At 39.8% G+C, this 24,724-nt stretch overlaps 1 protein-coding gene across 1 annotated transcript in view; it reads left to right on the forward strand.

Annotated features, from left to right (window-relative positions):
• LOC150081240 (syntaxin-binding protein 5-like) overlaps positions 1-24,724 on the forward strand; it is a 416,184-nt gene that overhangs the window by 88,248 nt on the left and 303,212 nt on the right. Inside the window, exon 4 of the mRNA XM_090379469.1 lies at positions 23,580-23,661. Coding sequence (XP_090235595.1) covers positions 23,580-23,661 — 82 coding nt within the window. The remainder of the gene's footprint in view (positions 1-23,579; positions 23,662-24,724) is intronic.

A 24,724-nucleotide genomic window follows, 5' to 3' on the forward strand; every position in this document is an offset into this window, starting at 1 on the left:
TCAAGTCCAGCGGTATCCGTCTAGCCTCCACAGATGTCTGATCAGGTAGTTGTCGTTCATGAGATTCAGGTCCCGTCCATTCTGTCTTGATTGTAGTCTTTGCAAGTGGTAGTCAAGTCCAGTGTTTGTCGCGTTTCATCACTCTTGTCCGGGAAGTGGAGTTTACTGGTTGGATCTGTTGGTCATCCAGTAGTCGTGTTTCAGTTAGTCACATATCGTGATGACTTGTCAGGGAAGTGGAGATCTCTCCAGGCTTCGTTGCGTTCTGTAGCCAGTCTCCTCCGAATTTGAATCACATCCGGAGATGGATATGTCTTAATATGGTATGCTCTGATTTTTGTGAGGGCATCATCCTATCCTATTGTGGTCAGGTGCCTCTGTCCAGGCAACAAGTCATTGCTGCTTGGGTTTGTTGCACTGTAGTTTTCATGGTAGCAAGTTTCTGTCTAGTCAAGTGGGTTTGGTGGTTGCAGCAGGTTCGGCCTTCTTGTGAAGAGACTTTGAGCATGTTTGGAGAATGCTGTGTAGGTGATGTCACTCTCTAGGATGTGGTGCTCTATGTCTTTAGGTATAAACTGTAGCTCAGTGATGAATATACCCCGGAGGTCCTCATAGAGTCGGCAGTCATACATCAGGTGGTCCCAGGTCTCCTGTGATCGACATGCACAAAACGGATTGTTGGCTATTCCCAGTGTATTTGTTAGCTTGCTGTGTAAAGCACCGTGTCCTGTTAATAAGTAAGTACAATAGTCCCGGGGAGAACTACGAAGACGATTTTGGATACGTTGTTTGTTCGTCTGGTGTGTGTTGTTGTAAGGTATATTGATGTCATGCGGCACCAGGGGTTTCCCCCCCATCTCCGCGTTGCTTTCATTATGGGAATGCCAGAGATTTAAGTGTGTGTGTGTAATGTACTTGTGTAATGTCGTGTACCGTTGTTCATCTGGTCATTTAGCCGCTGGAGCCCAACGTTGCCCCACCTTCGTCCCGTGGAGGCAGACCAGGAACCCAGTAGATTTAGTTACTCCGGCAGGTCCTGCCGCTTAATTTCCTGAGATTTCGGCGGCTAGGAGCTAAAAAAAAAAAAAAAAAAAAAAAAATACATTGTAGGTCCATACACACCGCCGGGGGGGGGGGTTGATATCACATAGATGGATAGGCCAAGATTGGGCGAAGATCATTTTGAGTGTTGTTAAATTTAGTGTGTGGGGCGTTTGCATTGTACATAGATAGAATAGGAGGGGAGACAGAAGACTGGGGGGTAAAGATAGAAGTATGGGAGCGATAGAGGAGCGAAAGATAGAAGTATGGAGGCGATTCTATGTCTGGTCAGGCATGCCCATGCCTCATCAGAAAGGAAAGAGGGGGTTTCGGCAGGGGGATACAAAGTGTCTCCCCGCTGTGGTAGGGTTGGAAAGAAATTGAGTCTGGTGCTCGATTCTGATCCCCAACGAGGCTTGATGGCAGCGAAGCTGCATGGTTCAGGTCCCCGTGTGGCGTTGTTGCAGATTTAGGGTTCAGTCAGTCACAGAGTTGTAGACCATGTCCTTTTATTCTCGTTGGAAGTATGGAATTTGTTGTGGGAATAGTAGCTTGTCCCATTTTATATTGTCGTTTGTTCCATTCTTAGTTGCCTTTTTGTTACTTGTTCCTCCTCTACCGTTTTGGTCTGCAGGTCTTTCTGCATTTGTCACTCTATTCAGTTTCCAGTTGTGTTGTTATTTGCTTGTTGGGCCAGTGTGGCTCGGTGTCTATTAAACAGTTTCTGTGCAAATTCAGTGAATGCCATATATGGTTCTTTATCGTCCAGGATAAATTGATCCTGGTCCTTGGGTGAATGTTGTAGTCTTGTCAGCAGCTGGCAGCGGATGTCGTTGTGTAGGTGGCAGTCAAACATTAGGTGCGACCAAGTTTCTGGATCGCCACAAGTACAATTTGGATTTTCATTTATTCCCAGAGTTGTTAGTTTGGCGTTTAAGGCACCATGTCCTGTGAATAGGTATGTCACAAACAGACCAGGTGCATACCAGGTTGCTAATTTAGGTTGGAATCTATCTACATTTGGAAAGAATTTCTTTGTTAAAAAACCTTTGATGGAGACATCCCATTGTGTCTGCCACGCCTGCAGCAAGTGGGTCTGGAGTCTTCTTTTTTCTGAAATGCAGTTATTTCCTGGATCTCCGTTGAAGTCAAGGTGTGTACACGTATTGCCTTTAGCGAGCTTGTGGAGGATGCCTCTCCTCACCACCTCTAGGTCTAAGGGGAGGGTTCCAGCAGTGACTTGCAGGGCATGTGTGCTCGCTGTGCTGCAGGTGCGAGTAGCAGTGAGTAGCATGATTCTATGTATGGAATCAAGTATTCTTAGGTTTGCAGCTGTACTGCCCTTTATGTACCAGGCACCAGCTGCGTATGTCGCGATTGGTAAGAAGGCTGCTTTATAATAAAACATCATCGTTCTCTGTTTCAATCCCCAGTCTCTTCGGGCAATTCTGTTTATTAAGGCAGTGCAGTTTCTTATTTTTCTTCTTACGTAGTTTAGGTGCGGTTTGAAGGATAAGCGGGTATCCAAGATGACGCCCAGGTATTTGAGCTCTGTGCTGAGCCTTATTGTTCTAGTGCCAATTTTAATTTGGGATGATCTGTGGATGTTCATTGTTCCCTTTAAGAGTATGGATTTGGTCTTCGTCGGTGAGACTTGTAGTAAATGGTGTGTAGCCCAGTCTTGGAGAATTTGCACAGCGCAGTTTGCCAGTATTTCCAGTTGTGCCCTGGAGTTGGTCTTTATTGTCAGGATGAGGTCATCCGCAAAGGCTTGTGAGCAGACCCCTTCCAGATCCTTGTTTAGAAACTGGTCAATCAGGAGGTTCCATGTTGTTTGTCCAAATACTGACCCCTGTGGGCACCCTCTGTATATTTTTCTTTCTAATTCTTTGTAGGGAGCTTTTATCTTGATTGCTCTGTCAGTAAGATAGCTTTTAAGCACATTGAAGAGGTTGCCAGGAACCCCTGCCTTCCGGAGAGAGCCCAGGACGCTTGGCCACCATAGGGTGTCGAATGCCCCAGCAGAATCAAATGAGATAGCTAGCATGTATTTTTTCTCAGATTCTTGTGCTTGGGCAATTAGGCTTTGGAGTGCATCAACTGTGGATCGACCTGGTTTGGTGAGGGTAGGTTTGCCTTTTGGTAGTGGTGATTTATTCTGGATAACGGTAGTCGTTCAAAACGTTTACTTTGTACTGTGAGTAGTGTGATCGGTCTGTAGGAAGATGGCTGTTCTAGTGGTTTTTTTGGATTCTTAATTATTAGTTTAACGTTGGCCATTTTCCAATCTTGTGGGTATGCTCCCACTGTCAGGCATAAGTTAGAGTTGGAGCAAGTGTTCTTGTTCTATTTCTACGACTTTTTTGATTATTTCCGGCTCCGGGAGGTCCGAACCTGGGCACTTTTTCGCCGCTATATGTGAAGCCGCCAGGATAAGCTCATCTGTAGTGAATTGCCGTTCTGCATTATCTGTTCTGTATTTATCATTTTCCCTGCAGGTCTGGATCTGCTCCTCCGTTTGTGGGTCTTTGTTGGGATGAAAGGCGACATCTAGTATATTTATTGATGCCTCCCACGAGCAGGTTTCTTCTCCTTGGGGTGTGACAGTGGTTGTAAGCACTTCACCTCTGGGGAGCTTTTTTGTGACAACCCTATACACAACACCCCAGGGGTCAGTGTTCCCCGAGTTTTCTACTAGTCTCGTTCAGGTTTCCTTTTATTTTTTCTTATGATGGCGGTATGAGCATTTCGTGCTTCTCTATACAGGTTTCTGAGCGTGTCCACCTCCCGCTCAGGCCAAGTTCTTCTTGCCTTTTGGAAGGTTGTCCTTTTGGTCTGGACGTCCTTGCGAAGCTGTTGAAGTCCTTGGTTCCACCAAGGTACGGTACCAGGTTTGGGCCGTCTCCGTTGGATTGAGATGTTTGCAGCCACTGTTATAATTTCGGTGATGGTCTTCTGAAGTTCATCAGGGTTGCCAGCCGTTTTGATTTCTTGCATCTTTCTGTTTTTGTTGTCTGTGAGGGTTTCTGGAACAGGTCCCAGTTTTCAACACATAGCGTTGGGGCATTCTTTCTGCTGGCGGTTGTCGATTTGGGTTCCTGTTGAGTTGGAATGTCAGTGCCCTATGGTCTGAAGTGGTCCAGGCATCTTGAACCATCCAGTCTGATGTTTCCTGCTATGTTTCAAGTGGCAAGAGAGACATCTACTGTAGCCTCCCAACGGAGGTTGCAAAAAGTTGGCAGCTGGTTTGGTTTATTGAGGACTACGATAGATAAGCTCGTAATAAATTCCTCCAGTCTCTGGCCATTCCCTAGTACCTTGCCTGTCGGGGGTATGGCTGTTCCAGGCTGGTGATCTACAATTTGCAACCATTCCAATGATAATTCTTTCCCTCTTAGTAAGTTGGTAGTATGTTGGAGGTATCTGGTGGCTGTGGTGATGTCTTCACTAGGTCTGCAATATTTCGAGATTATGTAGAGGGCACCTAGTGTGGTTATAATTTGAGTGCAGGCTGCCCAGTCCGTGCACAGGTGGGAGACTTTGGTTGCAGTATTGTCGGGATTTCTAATTAGGATTGTAGCCCACGGGGTGGTATCATCTGCTTGTATTAGTTTGTAGATGAGGGGATATCCTCTGACTAGTTTGGAGTGGGTATATGGCTCTTGTAATATGATTACATCGGCCTTGAGCCTGACTTGGTCGGCTATGGCCCTTGTCCGTTATCCATTCAGTTGGATGATTTTGATTTTTGTGGTATTATGGTGGTAATGGTGTGCTGCCATAATTGATTCTCGCTTGGTTTAAACTCTTGGTTTTGACGTAAATAGGACATTTGTTGTCACGAACTGAGTGTGAAGCGTCCAACTTCCAACTCTTACAGTTGGCACATGTTGGTTCATCATCTTTCTTTGGGCAGTCCTTGTAGTCATGGCCTTTGTCGGCGAAGTGACCACAGGTTGGGGTGTTTTGGCTGCAAGTGTGGGTAGTGTGACCAAACTTGCAGCATCTGTAACATTTTGGAACTACTATATGTTCATGGAATCTATGGCTGCTCCAGTTGATGAAGATCTGCGTTTGCTTTGCTAGGATCTGCCATGCTGTGGGGCTGAGCTTGACAACCCAGGTCCTTTTGTTTCCTATTGCCAGTTTGATGGCGAATCTAGGCATTATTTGCTCTTTGATTTCGGTTTCCACCAGGGATCTCTGTAGGTTCCTGGCGTATATTTCTGAGGCTAGGTTTTCTAGTGTCATTCTGGCATCCAGGCCATAGATTTTTATGGAGGATCCTTTCCTTTTTGGTTCCTCCGCTTTTAACCCTATGTTAGTTATCTTGGGGTTGGTTATTATTTCGGTAGCTTCCTCTTTGGTTTCGTTCTCCACGACTATACCCGGGTTCCTGGTTTTCCTTATTGTTTTAATTCTTGTTGACTTTAAATCATTAGCTAGTTCTTGTACGAATTGCGTCTTGATACTTTCGCTGGAGGTATCATGATCTGTGGTAAGCGGTCTCAGGACAACAATGTTGGGGGTAGGTAGCAGGGTTTTTCTTGAGGCTGGTTGGCATTTTATTTGTGGGTTTTCTGTTGTATTTGGTTGTTTCCTCAGAGTATGTGGTAAGTAGCATTTTGTTTGCCCCACACTCCATGTAGGCTTGAAGTTTAGCCATCACTTTCTTGCTGTCGAGATAGGTTTCTGTCAGTAAACGCTTCTAATTTATTAAATATGGTAAAGATATGGGACCGAACTCCACTCGATACTCTATTGGGGTAGACTTTAAATCTAGTTTCTAGTGCCATTTTTAGGTACACCATTTTTGCCTGTAGCATACTTTCTGCTAGGGTAGGGTCCAAAGGGTGATCCTGTGGTCTTTCCTCGTTGGGGTCCTTTTGAGTTGGTTGTGGTATAGATTTACCTGAAATACCTTTCGTATTCATTTTATGCACCGGAGTGTACAGCTGAGTAGCCTGAGCATAAGATAATGTAGGCACAGCTGGTGTGGGATGAACATCTTCTGATTGGCCCACTTAATATCGATGGGTCAACTGTTGATGATCCTGCTCAGGTAGGATGAATATGATCAAACTAAATGAATATTTTGCATCGACATTCACACACGAGGAGTTATTCAGCGAGGGGAATGCCAGAGGTGTATTCAACTCTGGCAGTAAGCTAGAGAATCTTGTAATAACTGAGAGTAAAGTGGAGGAGAAATTGGTGAAGATAAACACAAGAACGGCACCTGGAGCGGATGGGATCTATCCAGTTATATTAAAGGAGGCAGCAAAGGAAGTAAACAAACCCTTAGCCATAATTATGAGAGCTTCCTTGGACTCAGGGGAGGTACCCACAGACTGGAGATGTGAAAATGTGACCCCAATTCACAAAGGAGGATCAAATATTTACACAAGTAATTATGGACCTGTGAGTTTAACTTCTGTTAAAGGAAAATTAATGGAGGCACTGGTTAAAGAAGCACTGCAGGATCATCTAGACAAGACTTCAGTTATAGCTCAGACACAGCATGGTTTTGTTAAGGGGAAGTCTTGCCTGACCAATTTGATTGGATACTATGATGCAGTTACAAAAGAACTAGATGCAGGGAATAACTTTGATATTATATAGTTGGATCTTAGAAAGGCTTTTGATACAGTTGCATATGGAAGACTGCTGCACAAATTGGAGCAGTGTGGCATTGGAGGCAAATTGCTGCTATGGATAAAGGGGTGGTTGAGGGAGAGAAGACAGAGTGGTAATCAATGGACACTGCTCATCGTGGACTAATGTTATTAGTCCACGTTCATTATTGTTTTCTGTATTTATAAATGATATTGATGATGGTATATCAAGATTAATGTCCAAGTTTGCAGACGATACGAAGGTTGTTAAGGACACTACTGACACTATGCTGCTGCAACAGGATCTGGAAAGGTTGAGCAGATGGGCTGAGAGGTGGCAAATGAAGTTTAACATTGACAAATGTAAAGTAATACATATGGGAAACAGCAACCCCAGAGCAAGGTATCAACTCTGTGGAACTACACTGACAGTGGTAGAGAATGAGGGACCTGGGGGTGGTTGTGCAGGCAGATATGAAGTTTTCTGAGCAGTGCAGATGGGCTGCAAGGGTAGCTCATGATGTATTGTCAATGATATATAGGAATTTTTCTAGCAGGGATAAGGATGTGATTATTCCCTTGTATAAGGCAATGGTCAGGCCACACCAAGAGTACTGTATACAGATCTGGAGGCCTCATTTCAAGAAGGATGTAGAGCTGCTGGAACGAGTACAGAGAAGGGCAACAAGATTAGTGAATGAAACAAAGGGGTGCTCTTACGAAGAAAGGCTTAAGTTTTGCAACTTACAGTGTCTGGAGACTAGGCACCAGTGAGGTGATCTGATAGAGGTGTATAAAGCCTTGAATGGTTTAAGCATGCTGAATGCTGATGGGATTCTTCCTCTTGGTTAGAATAATCACCTGAGAGGGCATAAATTCAAATTGAGGAAAGACAGATGTAGGATAGATGTGTGGAAATTTGCCTTTAGCTAGCGGGTGGTTGGTTGGTGGAACAGACGTCCATCCCTTGTCGTGGAAGTTGATAGCCTAAATAAGTTTAAGGCTCAGCTGGATAGGTATTTCGAACGAATAGAGGGGTGAAGTGAAAGTTTTTTTTTTTTTTTTTTTTGGCTGATGCTGCATAAGCTTGCTTCCTTGCATCAAATGCCTCTACTAATGGTAATGCTAATTTGCCAGAATTTTGTAATAGTTTGTCTATTTGAGAATCTTTTTCTTCTAGTTTTGCTCTGAGTCGTTCATTCTCCATAATTGCATTAGATAGAATCTGTTCCATGGCAGACCAGATGTTTTGGATATCTGTGGTTACTTGCTTGGTGAATCTACCACCATCGGATATAATGCCAGATAGAGCAAACCTGAGAATAAAAACTTTCTGCATGTGGACACCAATAATAGGATTCGTCAAAGATTGGTCTGTAACTTCAGACAAAGCCTCCATAGAAACAAAATCCTGATCCACAGGAGGAAGTGGAGGAACCTTCTCCTTATATAATGACATCGGATCAAGCCTAGAAGTTTGTATCCTGGTTTTTTACTTATAGCACTTATTCTATTAATAGAGTCTCTATTCTCATCAACTTGAGAGGAAGAAGGCAACGTAGCAAAAGTATCCAACGACTCATTCGATCGATCCGAATTCATTATGGTCTTAAAGATTTTAAATTTATATGAATTTTGAGATGTTTTGTAGATTTTTAGCCCAATTCCATGGAAAGTTATGAATTTTAAAACTAATTAGGCTTAGCGATCAGAGAATCTTGTGGAATGTTACATTAGGGTAAGACATAAGTTTTATTTTTCAAGTTAGTCAATTCTAGCGATCGCCATGGCTCCCGTAGCAGCAGGGAGAAAAGCGCTTAGTAGCAGGAGAAGAACAATAGCCCAGGTGGATGAGTAATCACCTTTAGGCATTCAACAGTGAACATTGTCTTTGTCTGATAGTAGGCAGTTATAGAAATGATTCAATGAGTATCATAGTGCTTATGGAAGTTATACTAAAAATTTAAAATAAAATGTACTTAACTCGGCACTCTTGATTCCGTTGTCATCTCAATAGCTTCTGGAGACTTTGGGCAGCAGCTGTGATATATTAATAAATTGGCAGGATTCAGTAAACCACTATTTTTGACAATAAAACTCAGAGAACAAAAATCGCACAACTTACTAGACTAGCCCTTCAGCGGGACTTCGTGTGTGTTCGTTGTATTGGCATCCCTGAATACAAGTGAAAGGTGAAAACGTCCTGTGTTTGATACAGTTATGTTCGTAGATACATCTTACACTTCCTAGTTCATTTCATATATATACGTGGTCTCAATTCTAATCTCAACAATGTCCATCTCCATTTCCACTTGCGACTGCCAAACCCATGTACTTTTTCTGACAGAGTCTCAGTTATCGGTTGATTCAACTACTGCTCATCTCAGTTGCTCAAATTATTCATTGTATGATTCCTTCCCTGAAAGGTGATACTTGTACATATGTCTGTTTCGATATTCCCTGTCAGAGACTTGGTAATTGGGAAGCTCCTCGTTTCGATCTTCTCTGGCTTAAAATCTCTCTACCTCATTCTGTCAAATTCATCTGTAGTCTCTACCATTCTCCCAACTGCACCAATCACTTGGAACTCTTTGACTTCCCCTCTTTGCAACTGATATTCTCCAGTGCAACTTTCCTAACAGTGAGGTAATTTTCCTTGGTGATTTTAATATTCACAACTCCAGCTGGCTTCTTTTTTCTAGTCACACAGACCAAGCTGGTTGAGATGCTGAGGCTTTTGCAATTGCTAATGACCTCACACAGATCATTCATTTACCTATCACAATACCAGAAAATCCTAACTGTATAGCCAACATGCTTGATCGTTTTCTCACAAACAGCCCTTCTAAGTACATGGTCAAAGTGAGTGGTACTTTAGGCACATCACAACTTGGTGATTGTCTCTTCTCCAATAAGAGCCTTTATTTAATGGCTATTACCAATCTCGTTTTGTTTGGCATTACAAGACTGCAAAATGGAATGACATTCGAGATTTCTTTTCTTTTCCTTGGTCGGATTACAGTTTCAAAACTTCTGATGTCAACGTTTGCTCAGATCGTGACAGTCAAATTATTCTTGTAGGAATGGAATCCTTTATCCCACACGCCACTTTAAAATCTTGCCCTTAATCTAAACCTTGGTTTTCCAATAAATGTGCTAAGGCCATTCAGGAAAAGAATGTTGCATATCGTAATTGGCTTGTTTCCAATTCTTCAGTTTCATTTTTTCCTGCGCCAAAGCTCGAAACAATTGTAAAGCAGTTATTAATCAGTCCAAACTAGGATATGAAGAGGCTAAGAGTAGAAAACTTGCTTCTTGCCCTAATGGTTGCCGTGCATTCTGGTCTCTTGCCAAAGCTACTGGCCGCAACTTTTGCCCATCTCTGCTCCCACCTGTGTCCAAACCTGATGGTTCTGTTCTCATTTCGGCCAAGGATAAAGCTGACCTGCTAGCATCCCATTTTTCTTCGAAATCACGTATTAATTATCTTGGTAAAACACCTCCCACCATTCCCAATGTGCTCCATTCAGTGCCTCCTGTGGTCTTCCGTCAAAAGGATATCAGAAGGATTTTGCCGATTCTTGATGCTAAGAAAGCTCGAGGTCCTGATGGTATTTCTCCACTTGTTCTCAAAACCTGTGCTCCTTAACTTACTCCTCTTCTTTGCCACCTTTTTTCACTTTTTTCTTCCAAAGATGGTTTTCCTTCTGCTTGGAAATTTGCTCATATCCTGCCAGTTCCTAAAAAGGGTGACAAATTCCTCCCATCCAATTAATGTCCCATTGCAATTACTTCTACTCTTTCTAAAGTAATGAAGAAATCGGTTAACTGCCAACTCTTAAACTACTTAGAAACCCTCCGTCTGATCAACGATCACCAGTATGGATTTCATCAGTGTCGATCCACATGTGATATTCTGGCTTACATTATCCATTTATGGACAAATTCAGTGAGGCACAAGCAGTTGCTCTTGACGTCTCAAAGGCTTTCAATCGTGTTTGACATAAAGGTCTTCTAAACAATCTTATATATAATGGTTTTCCAACTGTTTTTTGTGATTGGTTATCCAGTTTTCTCTCTGATCGCTTACTGAGGGTGATGCTAGATAGCTCTCTGTCTTCTAACTTCTCCACTAATGCTGGTGTCTCCCAAGGTTCAGTTCTTTCTCCCACTCTTTTCCTCTTGTATATTAATGACCTTCTTCCCTTGACTGGAAATCCTATCCATAGTTTTGCTGATGATAGCAGATTGCATTCCATTTTGAGAAACCTTGCCCTGCAAAAACAGCTTCAACTTCTCAAATATCCGCTACCAATTCCTTCAGTGCCGATCTCTAGGTAATTCTCCAGTGGGGCAAAGACAACTTAGTTGATTGCAATCCTTCCAAAACTCAGTCTTGTCTTATATCTCACAAAAAGAGTATATTTTAAGCATAAGTAGACACACACACACACACACACACACACACACACACACACACACACACACACACACAGAACAAAAAACATGGGCAAGCCGTCCCGATGGTGCTAGGGGTACACTGCACCCAGGCGTCAATGTTCAAGGGATGCCTGAAAACTTAACTTTCATACACATATGAAGAAAATTTAAAGGGGGCACCAAATTTCAACTGGCACCTGGGCACCACATATCTTAGGAATGCACCTGCACCCAAAGGTCACAAGCTGTCCTATTCAGATAACTCTCACTGTGAGAGTGAAGACGCACGTGCCCCACCATCACTCAGGGTGAATGCAGCGAGCAGCAGCCAAATTTTTAGTGTGATAAATTTTGTGACCACCAATGTGAAAACATGAATCTGCAAATACAGATCCTGTGAATATGGAGACCTGAGTGTAAACTTACTTTATTGCTTTAACAAGATATGATCGAAAATTTGTTGTTCAGTGTAATGTACACAGTATGTTACATTTCAGGCGCATTATCAAATAGCAACAATTCATGATTTATAACAACAAAAAAAAAAAAAAAAAAGCAATGACTTTTATGCACGAACTGAAAAATTGTTTCTACTCACCTGTCACATTGCCCATTCATCCCTCCAACCAGTGTATGATAATAAACATAATATCCAGTGCTTCAGCTAAAATAAATGGTATGTGGATATAGCCTATTTGATATGTATGAAAAATAAATGAATAATAATTGCCGGATTTGTTGGTCCGATTTTAATTAAATTTGGGAAGGGTCGACAAATCTTTATAAAATTTTACGAAAATCTATAGACTTGGAATTGAGTTAGTACATGTGGATTACTGACAAATAAATAATAATTACTGGATTTTTATTGGTCCAATTTTAATGAAATGTAGAATGGTTCGACATGCCTTTTTAAAAGTCCCAAATATAAAATTTCACGAAAATCTGTTCATTGAGCGTAGTTACTACATGCCTACATAGTGAAGGCATTAAGTGTGTTATGTAAGAGGCCAGAGAAAAACTGGAAACAGATTTGAAATCAGTGCCTAAAGATCTATCTAGTCCAGGCATGTAATTTCTCCCAACGAAAAATATTGTTGACCTGTGTTATTGGTTTGGGAAAATGAAGTCACCCCCCCCAAGGTTCTGTATAAGCTTTTTTCCTTGCATCTTTTTTTTGCCACTACTAATAATAAATAAGTAAATTACAAACTGCTGACATAAGAATGTGCATTAAGTAAAGTACACAATAAGATAAATGCATTAGCATTTATCTGAGCCCTCGTGAGTAGCATAGTTGGTAGAATTGCCATCCTCTCCACACCAGGCGGAAAAGACCTGTGGTTGAGTCCCGTCGATGAAGGAGGAGAGAACTTTTTACGAGCCATTTTCACAATGTGGGTGAGTTAGCTAGTCTCAGGTGAGGATAGCATTGTTTTTCTCCCAGAAACTCTGGTTTTTTGTCCAGAAAACAGAAAATCGACCACAGAACACATACAGTTTACAGAGTGTATACATAGAGCAATATGGCCTCATTCGCTAATGATCCTAAAACCCTACTACTGCATTTACTGAGGGCTGATGATCCTCCTATGTGTGAGTCCTGTGACACGGTTTTATCAATTTGACACATTTTGATTGACTGTCCAGATTTTAGCAATATACGTTTTACCGCTTTTAACCATCTGACTGAGCCATATACACTCATTCAGATTTTATCCGACAATGACAATGTGTCTGCTGTTTTTAAATTTTTACACCATATTAATTTCTATAAATTATTTATATAAAATCCTGAAATATATATATATATATATATTTTTTTTTTTAATGTATATATATTTTAATGTATATACTGCTTTTTACCATTGATTTGGGATATGGTAACCTTTTTTCAGAAGTTACCAGAATTTATTTATGTATCTGTTTTTAAACTGATATAATTATCTCCTGGCTCATAATAGCCTTAGATGCTAATGCACCAATAAAATCATAATCTAATCTACTGCATTTATCTGATGGTGGTAAGTAAGTCCTCAGAACAATAAATTCTGACATTAATAAAAAAAAAAGAAACATTAAATTATAATAGTGTGCTATGGTAAATATCTAAACATCCGACACGCACTGTTGTTGTCTGGAATTTTTAGGGATAAAAACTTTCCATTTTGAACCCTGTGAACAGGGATCAAAATGGAAAGTTTTGCTAAGCAGATGCTCTACAATAAAGTATGCACTTGATATTATTCATGCATGTTTATGAATTGGAACCAGGACTGTGAACTGGCACCCAACAACTCTAGTGTGCAGTTGGTTTTGAAGCCCCCTTTTCTTTTGTTATAGCTATATTATAACCATTTAAGAACCGTTGTGGGAAACGTCTGTGTCAGAGCCCAGGTACATCTCATTCAATGCACTTCCCATTTGTATAACCCTGATTGGAACAGTGTTGTAATCAGCTCCAGTCCCTAAATGCTTATTGCCACACTGCTCCAATTTGTACAGCAGGCTTTTATATGTAACAGTATCAAAAGCTTTCTTGAAACCCAAATATATGATAACAATTTTTTACATTTAGCTCCTTTGTTACTGCATCATAGTATTCGATCAAATTGATTAAACAAGATCACCCCTTAAGAAAACCATGCTCTGACTGCAGTATAATTGCATTCCTGTCTAGATGGTCTTGCATTACTTCTTTAACCAATGACTCCATTATTTTCCATGTAACAGAAGTTAAGCTAATTGGTCTGCAATTACTCATGTCACCTTTTAATTCCTCTTTGTTAATTGGAGATGAATTTGCACATCCCTAGTCTATAGGAACCTCCCTTTAATCCAAAGATGCTCCCATAATTATGGCTAAGGGTTTACTTACCTCCTTTGCTGCCTCCCTCTATATGATTGGATAGATCCCATTCACCCCAGGTGCCTTTCTTATGTGTAACTTCACCAATTTCTCTCACACTTTCCTTTCAGTTTTTACAAAATTATTTAGTTCCCTGTTAGTTTGATGTACTTCTGGCATTCCTCTCTCTAAAGATTTCCTTATATGTGAATGTATATTAGCATTAGCATTAGTAGAGGCATTTGATGCAAGAAAGCAAGCTTATGCAGCATCAGCCAAAAAAAAAAAAAAAAAAAACCCCACTTCCACTTCACCCCTCTGTTCGTTCAAAATACCTGTCCAGCTGAGCCTTAAACTTATTTAGGCTATCAACCTCCACCACAAGGGATGGGAGTCTGTTCCACCAACCAACCACCCGCTGGCTAAAGGCAAATTTCCGCACGTCTATCCTACATCTGTCTTTTCTCAATTTGAATTTATGCCCTCTCAGGTGATTTTTCTGAGCTAGAGGAAGAATCCCATCAGCATTGAGCATGCTTAAACCATTCAAGGCTTTATACACCTCTATCAGATCACCTCGCTGGTGCCTAGTCTCCAGACACTGTAATTTGCAAAACTTAAGCCTTTCTTCGTAAGAGCACCCCTTTGTTCCATTCACTAATCTTGTTGCCCTTCTCTGTACTCGTTCCAGCAGCTCTACATCCTTCTTGAAATGAGGCCTCCAGACCTGTATACAGTACTCTATGTGTGGCCTGACCATTGCCTTATACAATGGAATAATCACCTTCTTATCCCTGCTGGAAAAATTCCTGTATATCATTGACAATACTCCATGAGCTACTCTTGCAGCCCATCTGCACTGCTCAGAGAACTTCATATCTGCCTGCACAACCACCCCCAAGTCCCTTTCATTCTCTACCACTGTCAGTGTAGTACCACAGAGTTGATACGTTGCTCTGGGGTTGCTGTTTCCCATATGTAGTACTTTACATTTGTCAATGTTAAACTTCATTTGCCACCTCTCAGCCCATCTGCTCAACCTTTCCAGATCCTGTTGCAGCAGCATAGTGTCAGTAGTGTCCTTGACAACCCTGCCAACCTTTGTATCATCTGCAAACTTGGACATTAAGCTTGATATACCATCATCAATATCATTTATAAATACAGAAAACAATAATGGACCCAACACTGAGCCCTGAGGGACTCCACTAATAACATTAGTCCACGATGAGCAGTGTCCATTGATTACCACTCTCTGTCTTCTCCCCCTCAACCACCCCTTTATCCATAGCAGCAATTTGCCTCCAATGTCACACTGCTCCAATTTGTGCAGCAGTCTTCCATGTGCAACAGTATCAAAAGCCTTTCTAAGATCCAAGTATATAATATCAAAATTATTCCCTGCATCCAGTTCTTTTGTGACTGCATCATAGTATCCAATCAAGTTGGTCAGGCAAGACTTCCCCTTAACAAAACCATGCTGTGTCTGAGCTATAACTGAAGTCTTGTCTAAATGATCCTGCAGTGCTTCTTTAACCAGTGCCTCCATTAATTTTTCTGGAACAGAAGTTAAGCTCACAGGTCTATAATTACTTGTGTCAGCCTTTGATCCTCCTATGTGAATTGGGCAAAATAGTATATGCAAAATAGCTGTTTAGTTTTTCAGGAACCCGAGTGGGATCAACAGTTAAGTCATCGACATCAAGTTGATATTGTGATTCAAGCCCTTTCTTCTACTGTAAATATAAGTAAAGAAGTCTTTGCTGCTTTTCTTTGTATTCTTTTCCATAGACTTCTCATAATCTGCCTTAGCTTGTCTAATTTCATTTGTAACTTAATTGCAGACTGTTATAATCTGCCTTACTCCTCTTTATTACGTGATAATTTGTATGCATCCCATACATTTTTCTTCTCTGCCACAAGTCTCGTCAGTTTGTCTGACATCCATTTAGGTTTAACCTTAAACCATATTTCTTAGTTGATATGAAAAGTCTAGTAGCATCTTCAATTACTTCCTTGAATGCTTATCATTTAGAATTTAATGTTGGTAACGTCATCAGATGGTCCTACTGCATAGAATTTAAAAACTGTCTGAGACCACTGGAGTTACCCTTACAAAAAACAAAAGCCCTTCTATTTACCTTTGACAGTAGCTATGTTTTTATCCATACACTATAATCACTGCAAACCAGTGGGTGTTTAACCTGTATATTGTTAATGCATGAATAATCACTGCTAATAATCAGATCAAGGATATTTCTTCCTCTTTTTGCCTGTTATGCTAGCAAAGAAAACAGTCATTCAATAAATCCACAAAAGTCATGCTGGAGTGTGAGTGAGCAACCCACAAGTTCCAATCAATATCTAGTAAATTAAAATCCCCCATTATAAGCCATTCTGATTTACTGGCTCACTCTATTTTTCTGTATAGATGTTTTGTTATACTCATCACGGTCATCAGGCCTATAATACACTACAACTCTCATTTTTGTTTTTCTAGTTCTTATGTCACACCAAACACTCAATTGCACTGACCACCCAAGTTGACTAGATGCAGTTCCTTTTATTTTATGTGCTTCATAACTAAGATCATAATCCCCCTTCCCTTTTGTGCTCTATGGCCTTTCTATACACATTTATTCCCCTATTCAAATTCAGCATCTCTTATGTCTGAGTGACACCATGTCTCCAATATCCCTTGAATTACTGGCTCACTCTATTTTTCTGTATAGATGTTTTGTTATACTCATCACGGTCATCAGGCCTATAATACACTACAACTCTCATTTTTGTTTTTCTAGTTCTTATGTCACACCAAACACTCAATTGCACTGACCACCCAAGTTGACTAGATGCAGTTCCTTTTATTTTATGTGCTTCATAACTAAGATCATAATCCCCCTTCCCTTTTGTGCTCTATGGCCTTTCTATACACATTTATTCCCCTATTCAAATTCAGCATCTCTTATGTCTGAGTGACACCATGTCTCCAATATCCCTTGAATATGTGCATTTGGTGACAATTATTACTGCAAATTTATTTACTATGCTCCTAAAATTAATGCACATACAAGTATGCATGCACCTATTCTAAATCTTATTTACTCTAATGCAGTCCATATATTTCCTTGTTCTATAATGACCCACAGCAATGATTGAAATCCCTGACATCTTGCTTTCCAGGATGCTGCATATACCAGTAGAAGCAGTGGAAGAATCACTTTCATTTTTGCTTGTGGCTCTAGTTAATCTATTAGTCTATGAATTCCCCCATGTTAGTTTTCTGACTCTCCTAATACTGTTTCGATAGCATCAGCAAACATTCTTGCATTCCTATTTAAGTGTATCCCATCCCTATAAAAACAGTCATTTCTGTTAACAAGCATAGACTATGCAATGAAAAAATTTTCCCTATTCCATAGTCTCTTCTCGGCCAAACTGATTGGCAAGGTTCTCCACATGTGCTCCCTCCTATCATGTCTGGGCAGAATTGCAGACACTTATAAATTTAATCCTAACTCGTGATTTTTTTCTCAACATTGCCCTGTACTTCTTTAACTAAGTTCTCAGATCTTACACAGTTGGATAGTCTAGGAAGTGTCAGGGCTCTCTGTGGTCTTCTCTCTCACTCTCTGTGGTTTTCTTGTTTATTCCCCTTGACTTATGGCTGTGTTACTTTTCCTATGATAATCATTCTGAATGAGATGATCGTCTGGCTAGGACAAAACCCGTGCTCTTGACTCAGGGGCTGTATAACACCTGGAGCTGCAGCATTGGAATGTGCTGTGTCTGAAGACTAGGGTGATCACTGAGCGTCAACCCTAATCCCCACTTTTAATCCTTTACTGGCTCGTACTTGTTTCTACTGGTGTATGAGAATATGGGCAGAGAGAAGGAAACATGATGTAACACAACAACGTTTATTATAACAAAAGAAAACGTGTACAGACTTGCACTGTGTCTAGTTGTTTGTGTAAAAGTAAAGATATATATATTTTTTAAAATTTTTTTTTTTTTGTTTCCAGGTTTCTGTTCATAACAACAACAACATGAATCTGTTTAGGATTATAATATTGTATTGGCAAAACCATCTTTATAACATACTGGATTCTAGTATCACAAGAACTATTCATTCATTAGACTTATTGTTTTGCACTGGTTTAACAAGCTACAATGTTCACAAAACACTTCAACGTAGACCAGAATGGTTGGATAACAGAAGAACCTTAGGCAAAATGCTTTTGGTGTTCTCATTGCTTTACACTATCTTACGTCTGTTCTAATGTGAACAGTCTCACCCCCTCTTGTTTCTTATTCCAACAGCACCTTACTGTAATATTCCTGTGTTACTACCAATCACATGAGAAATTTCCTTTCATTGTTAAATTAACAAAGATTAAATATTCAGGAAGGACGCATTTAAAATGATATCTGTTTGTTGTTTTCAAGGTTTACATTCACACAAATGAAATAATGGCTTACCAGTTAAATCTCTTGCTTCAGGACAGGTTATAAGCCCTCCTTTCCTCTGGTGGAAACTAGCGTGTGGTCCTCTGAGCCTTGATTCCTTTGCCTCAGCTCCTCCTCGGCCATTCTTAAGGCTGGAGCGACACAGACTGCGAACTTTCCCTTCACATCACTAAAACTCTCGACCAACGTTCAGCGACAAGACGTTCAACTCTCTTACCAGTTCCCATTACAGAAGCAAAAAGGTCCCCCCCCTTAGTGCCTCACAGAACCCTTTATATACTAACATTATCTCGTTCTACGTCACAGAGCCAACCGGGCTGGCCAGGTGGGTAAAGTGCCTGCCCGGCAACCCAAAGGTCGCGGGTTCGAATCCTGCCTCGGGCTTGGATCACAGTAAAATGCAAAAACTTTGGAATGCCCATTTTACAGTGACACTACCATCTTTGGTAAATCGTCCCGCGAAAACAACTGGACATCCCGTCTCTGCCGTAGCAATAAAACCCTTTTTAGTACCATTGTGGGCGTGAGAACTGAGGCACTCTCCTCTTCTGCTCTGTTGGTGCGAGGCCTTGACAGAGAACTAGGGCAAGAAATTGCGCAATATCTGTCCATACACACTCTCTTCCTGGAAAATAAGTTTCTTCTCCCGTATTGTATTAAACGTAAGTTCCAAATGAATAGTTTTATAATTTTATCCTAAAGATTCCCAAGATACGATTCTAACAGTAGAATAGTTGATTTTGGGTAAACTGAAGAGTTTTAAAGAAGCATGGTTTCAATAATTTAAAATATCCTAAGACACTGTATTAACTATTTAGTAGTTAATTAATTCTGCCTGATTATTGTGAGATACGAAACTCTCAGTCTAACAGAAGGTTCTTCCCAGCAAACACTATAAAGCTGTTTAATAACTTAAATATCAGCCCTGCAAAACCTTTCACAAGCAAATCATATAGAAAAGAAGTTCTCAAACTCCTTACCTGCAAATACATAAGAAAACATATATGGCACCCTGATCATCCAGACATGAGTTGGCAGACTTTAGGAATCCTAACCCTCATCATGAAATATATTTGCAAGGTATGTCCTACTTTCTCCCACAGAAGAAACAGACTGCTGGAAACAGTAAAATGAACTTTCAGGTTTTTATTTTGGATTATATTGTAACACTGCAATACCTGAAGTTTTGTTGTTTCGTGTTATATGTTGAGCTGTTCTGCTGTAAATATTTGTGCTTATGTAAATATGGTAACTCTCCCACTACTGTGGGTCAAATCAGAAGTTATGCTTTAAATGAAGCAGTATTAAGTTTTTACCTGTTTATATTAATTAAGTGGTAAACTTAAGCAGATTACAAGTATTTCAGGCATTGTATAATCCAGATAACAAGTTTTTCATGTATTTTAAAATTGCATATAGTATTATATTCTGTAGCATAATAGAATATGTATCTTTATCCCCTGGCCAATAGCTGTAACCAGGTGTCTCTTCTGAGAAATAATGAAAATAATAATAATAAAAGATCTACTCTTATTATTAGTGCTAATGTATACAACAGTATTGCCTTTTGTGCTTTTATTTGATGATATCTGCTCTACATCATCAACTTTTGTTCCTGGCAGACATACCCTGGTCTTATTCCACCAATCTTTTTCTTCACAATATATTTCCTCTCTCACAGACAAAACTGCCTTCTTGGGACCAGCACATTCTGCCTAGGGGATTGCAGCTGTGTTGCTTGATGTGCAAGTGTGACATCTCACATTGAGGTAGGTAGCTGAGGGCTTGAAGGGTCCCCATTTTAATTCCTTTGAGGGCATCCACCCTATTTTTTCCAAGCTCTCAGAAACACCCATCAGAACATTGAGTTCTGCACCCTACACACACACACAAGGCATTTGCCTTAACTGTATCATGTCCCATTCCAAATAGTCCATGAACATTGCACATGCAGCATTCCCCTTCACTTTTCCCTTGAGCCAAAGCATTTCTGCTATGTTAAGCCTTTGTTGAGCTTTGCTGATCTAGTTTGAGGCATGATTTCTGTTTAAATTCAATTTAATTTGAGAATACATTAAACTGTTAGCAGTTTAATGTATTGCATTTAGGTACTATCAAGTTTGCATTATGTGTATTATGAAATCCTTGACTTACCACAATTAAAACCTTACAATTCTGTCACCATGCATTACACTGCTAGTTATGTGATATGATATTCACACAAAATCACTGATACAAAATCTCTATGAATATTAAGTCATAACATTTATTGAACACAATTTAATATGTTAATTAAGTCAGAAAAATGGCAAAATTTTCCTAAAAACTTGTTTCCAAGAGCTCAAAATTCTTTGACTTCACCTAACATGTATGCAGTGCATGGCACAGTTTTTTAATTTTTCTTGAATGCAGTGTATGGACATAGATTTAGTCTCAGAGAATAAATGTTTTCTTGTGCCACTCCAAACACTTTGAAGTTGCAATAATAATTATTTTCTAATGTCACCGAGTTTGTTAGAAGGTTTTGTAATTGTCTAGTTTTATTCCCAAAAAAGAGATTAATAATCCATTATAAATGGTCTTTTGTACCTCATTCAACAATTAAACCATAACCTAGGGGCTCATATCTGGTGAGTACGGGCTTGGCACACACTCGGGGTTTTGAGCTAGATATCATCATTCTTCTCTTTTTTGGTGATTCCCTCCTAGTTCTCTCTCTCAGGGTACTCAAACTTTTTTTGGCTGGTGCAGCTTCAAGCTTCCTTGTACCATATGGCTAATAATAATATTAACTGAAAGATTCATGCTTGCCATCCAAGACCAGGTAATCAACACCAGGAACTATAGAAAATACATCGCCAAGGATTCTGGAGTGTCCGATGACATATGTCGACGATGCCACCTGACCTCAGAAACAATCCAACACATCACCGTGGAATGCAAGGTGATCACCCAGACTGAGTACACTCATAGACACAACCAGGTAGCCAGGATAATACATCGGAAGTTAGCAAGGAAATACCAGTTGATTTGAAGAAAGTGTACCATACTACAAGTATGAACCCCAGGCAGTATTAGAGACCTGAACCCACAAGCTGTACTGGGACTGCGCCATAATAACGGATAGGACAATCCCGCACAACAGACCAGACATAACCCTTGTGAACAAGAAGGAAAAGACTACCTATCTGATTGACCTAGTGGTACCCAACACTGGCAACCTGCAGAAAATCCATGGGGAAAAATACAGGAAGTACATGAACCTAAGACAGGAGATCAAAGATATGTGGCATGTGCAACAAGTAAGACCCATCCCCATCATCATGTCAACCACAGGTATGGTGCCAAAGACCCTACATAACAGCATAGCAGCAATAGGTCTCCCAGCAAACACCTATAAGGAACTCCAGGAAGTCGCAATCCTGAACACCTGTAGGATAGTCAGAGTTCCTCGACCAACAGTAACACTAGACATAACAACAACCACCCTGTGTACTTGGTAACAATACCCGTCAAGAGGTGGAACCCCCAATCAGGGAGAAATAATATAAGAGCAATAATAATAATAATAAAATACCATGAAATACAGTAGCAAAACTACCATACTGGCTGATCTGCCATCTTTGGGGAGTGCTGTTTAAAGATCACATTAAGGCCATTCAGAAATTTGGCAAAGGTCAAATTTATAGTTTTATTATGATATAAAAAGTTTCAATATAATTCATGAATTGGAACCATGGTTGGATTTAGGTATAAACCATAACTTGGTGCCTCACTGTCTGAATGAGTGTGTGGGGCTCTCATTTCCTTTTGTGAAAATGTATACTTATATATTTTGGGACCTCTTCACACATTTTGACTTAGGGCCTCATATCAAAATCAGGCCCTGATCAGATCAACATTTTTCACTTTGATGTTTGGATATGTTTCTTTTACTATTTAAAGCTCCTTTTACGATCATATTTTTATTGAATGAATCGAATTTCCATTTGAATGAATATGATATTTGGCACATCTTCATGTTAGGCAGAAGTTATGATATTTTAGGACATAGCTAATGTTTTCTTGTTCTAATTCAGTAAAATCCTTTGTTAATTTGAACATCCCAAATGTGGCATTCCATTGTTAGACACCACCAGATTCAGTTTAGGAAACTGTGTGAATCTGGAAAGTTACACGAGAATAGCAGTGTAGTTCTCAGGCCATTGACTGTGATACATTTTATAGCTGATTGTGCAAGGTTGCATTGTAACTCACAGCTATAAGTTTTTGCCCCACTCCAACTACATCAAGAAATTTTTTGTCATGGAATTGTCTAATTGCTATTTGTGAACAAGATTAGCATGTCATTCATAATTGATGATATATTCAGTTCTGAGTTTTGCAATTCATATGTGAAACATCAGACTTGGGCTACAATTCACTGAAAATTTGTTTACTGTTTAGTGAATGTTTTAGAACTTTTAGATGATTAATACATGTTAACATAGCAGTTTCATCCATTTTTATTTGCCATAGGCTATTGAAAAGAAAATAAAGTAATTCAAAGGATTGTGGTCTTTCAAATGCATACACAAGATCATATATATTGTGGCAAAGGTTGCATTGCTTGACTTGCTTTACACTGAGACACTGGTGAAGCAATTGCATCCACACACCATTTTTTTCACCTTTAAAAATACGCTATACACAGTATGATATTTTGGAAGATAAGGGAAAATATGAAAATAATATTATTTTTTATTGTATTGTATATTTACTTCTCTGCATGCTGCTTATTTCCTTTCTTTTTGGGAATAGAGGATACTTTGTACAATAAGTAGTACGGAATTGCAAAATTGCATTTTTATGACCCAATCCATCAAGAGTCAGGCCCTGATGTTGCTAGATTTTGAGGTTGACTGTGTTTAATATTTTATTTTGAACACATTATAAAATTTCAATAAAAAAATTAATTTTCTTAGGCAGTTGTTTATAACCTTAAATATATAGTTAATTTAAATCCTTCCTGTATTACATTTTCATTAAAACAGAAATCAAAAGTTGTTTCAAATTTGTACTTTCAATGAGATTTTATTTAATCAATTTAATCTAAAATTAAATTGGTCTTAATTTAATTTACTTAAAAAAACAAAATATAACTATTTACTTAATGGCATTCCAAGTTTTGGACGCCCTGGTGTAGGCCATCATGTGGACCATCAGAAAGAAGAACCTGTTTTACAGATTATTTTTATCATTAATCAGGTAAGGATAAATCGTTGAATTTTTTTTTTTTTTTTTTTTTATATGTAAACCCCAAACACGAGAGGTATTAGAACCTATAGTACTTAGTACCGTGCTTGGGTTGGCGGTTGAGAAGATGAAAGAAGATATTTATTGACATTGGACTTGAACTTCTGTAGACTGTAAATACGTATGAAGGAAGCTAGTTCCAGAAAACGGCAGTTGAATGAATAAACGAGAAAGATGAAAAGTCGGTTCTGTGAGTTTGAAGTTGAACAGTAAATGGATGTTGGCTGGTGGCAGCATGTGTTCGGACTGTGTTGAAAGAGAGAGCGTGAATTATAGAAGCCAATTCAGAAGAACAGTGCCCATGGAAGAGTCTGTAGAAGAGGCATGTAGTAGAAACAGTACATCTATGAGACAGCGAGTGGAGAGACTGTTAGAGATGAATCATTAATTAACCTAACAGCCCTCTTCTGAATGGAATCAAGAAGCCTGAGAGAGGTTTTTGGGGCACCACCCCAGATGTGGGAACAGTAGTTAGCATTAGCATTAGTAGAGGCATTTGATGCAAGAAAGCAAGCTTATGCAGCATCAGCCAAAAAAAAATAGTGTAAAAAAAATAAATAAAAAATAACCACTTCCACTTCACCCCTCTGTTCGTTCGAAATACCTGTCCAGCTGAGCCTTAAACTTATTTAGGCTATCAACTTCCACGACAAGGGATGGAAGTCTGTTCCACCTACCAACCACCCGCTGGCTAAAGGCAAATTTCCGCACATCTATCCTACATCTGTCTTTCCTCAATTTGAATTTATGCCTTCTCAGGTGATTATTCTGAGCAAGAGGAAGAATCCCATCAGCATTGAGCATGCTCAAACCATTCAAGGGTTTGTACACCTCTATCAGATCACCTCACTGGTGCCTAGTCTCCAGACACTGTAATTCACAAAACTTAAGCCTTTCTTCGTAAGAGCACCCCTTTGTTCCATTCACTAATCTTGTTGCTCTTCTCTGTACTCATTCCAGCAACTCTACATCCTTCTTGAAATGAGGCTTCCAGACCTGTATACAGTACTCTTGG

Source organism: Mastigoproctus giganteus, chromosome 8 (assembly GCF_048544385.1).
Source record: "Mastigoproctus giganteus isolate SK-2022 chromosome 8, ASM4854438v1, whole genome shotgun sequence".
NCBI lineage: Eukaryota > Metazoa > Arthropoda > Arachnida > Uropygi > Thelyphonidae > Mastigoproctus > Mastigoproctus giganteus.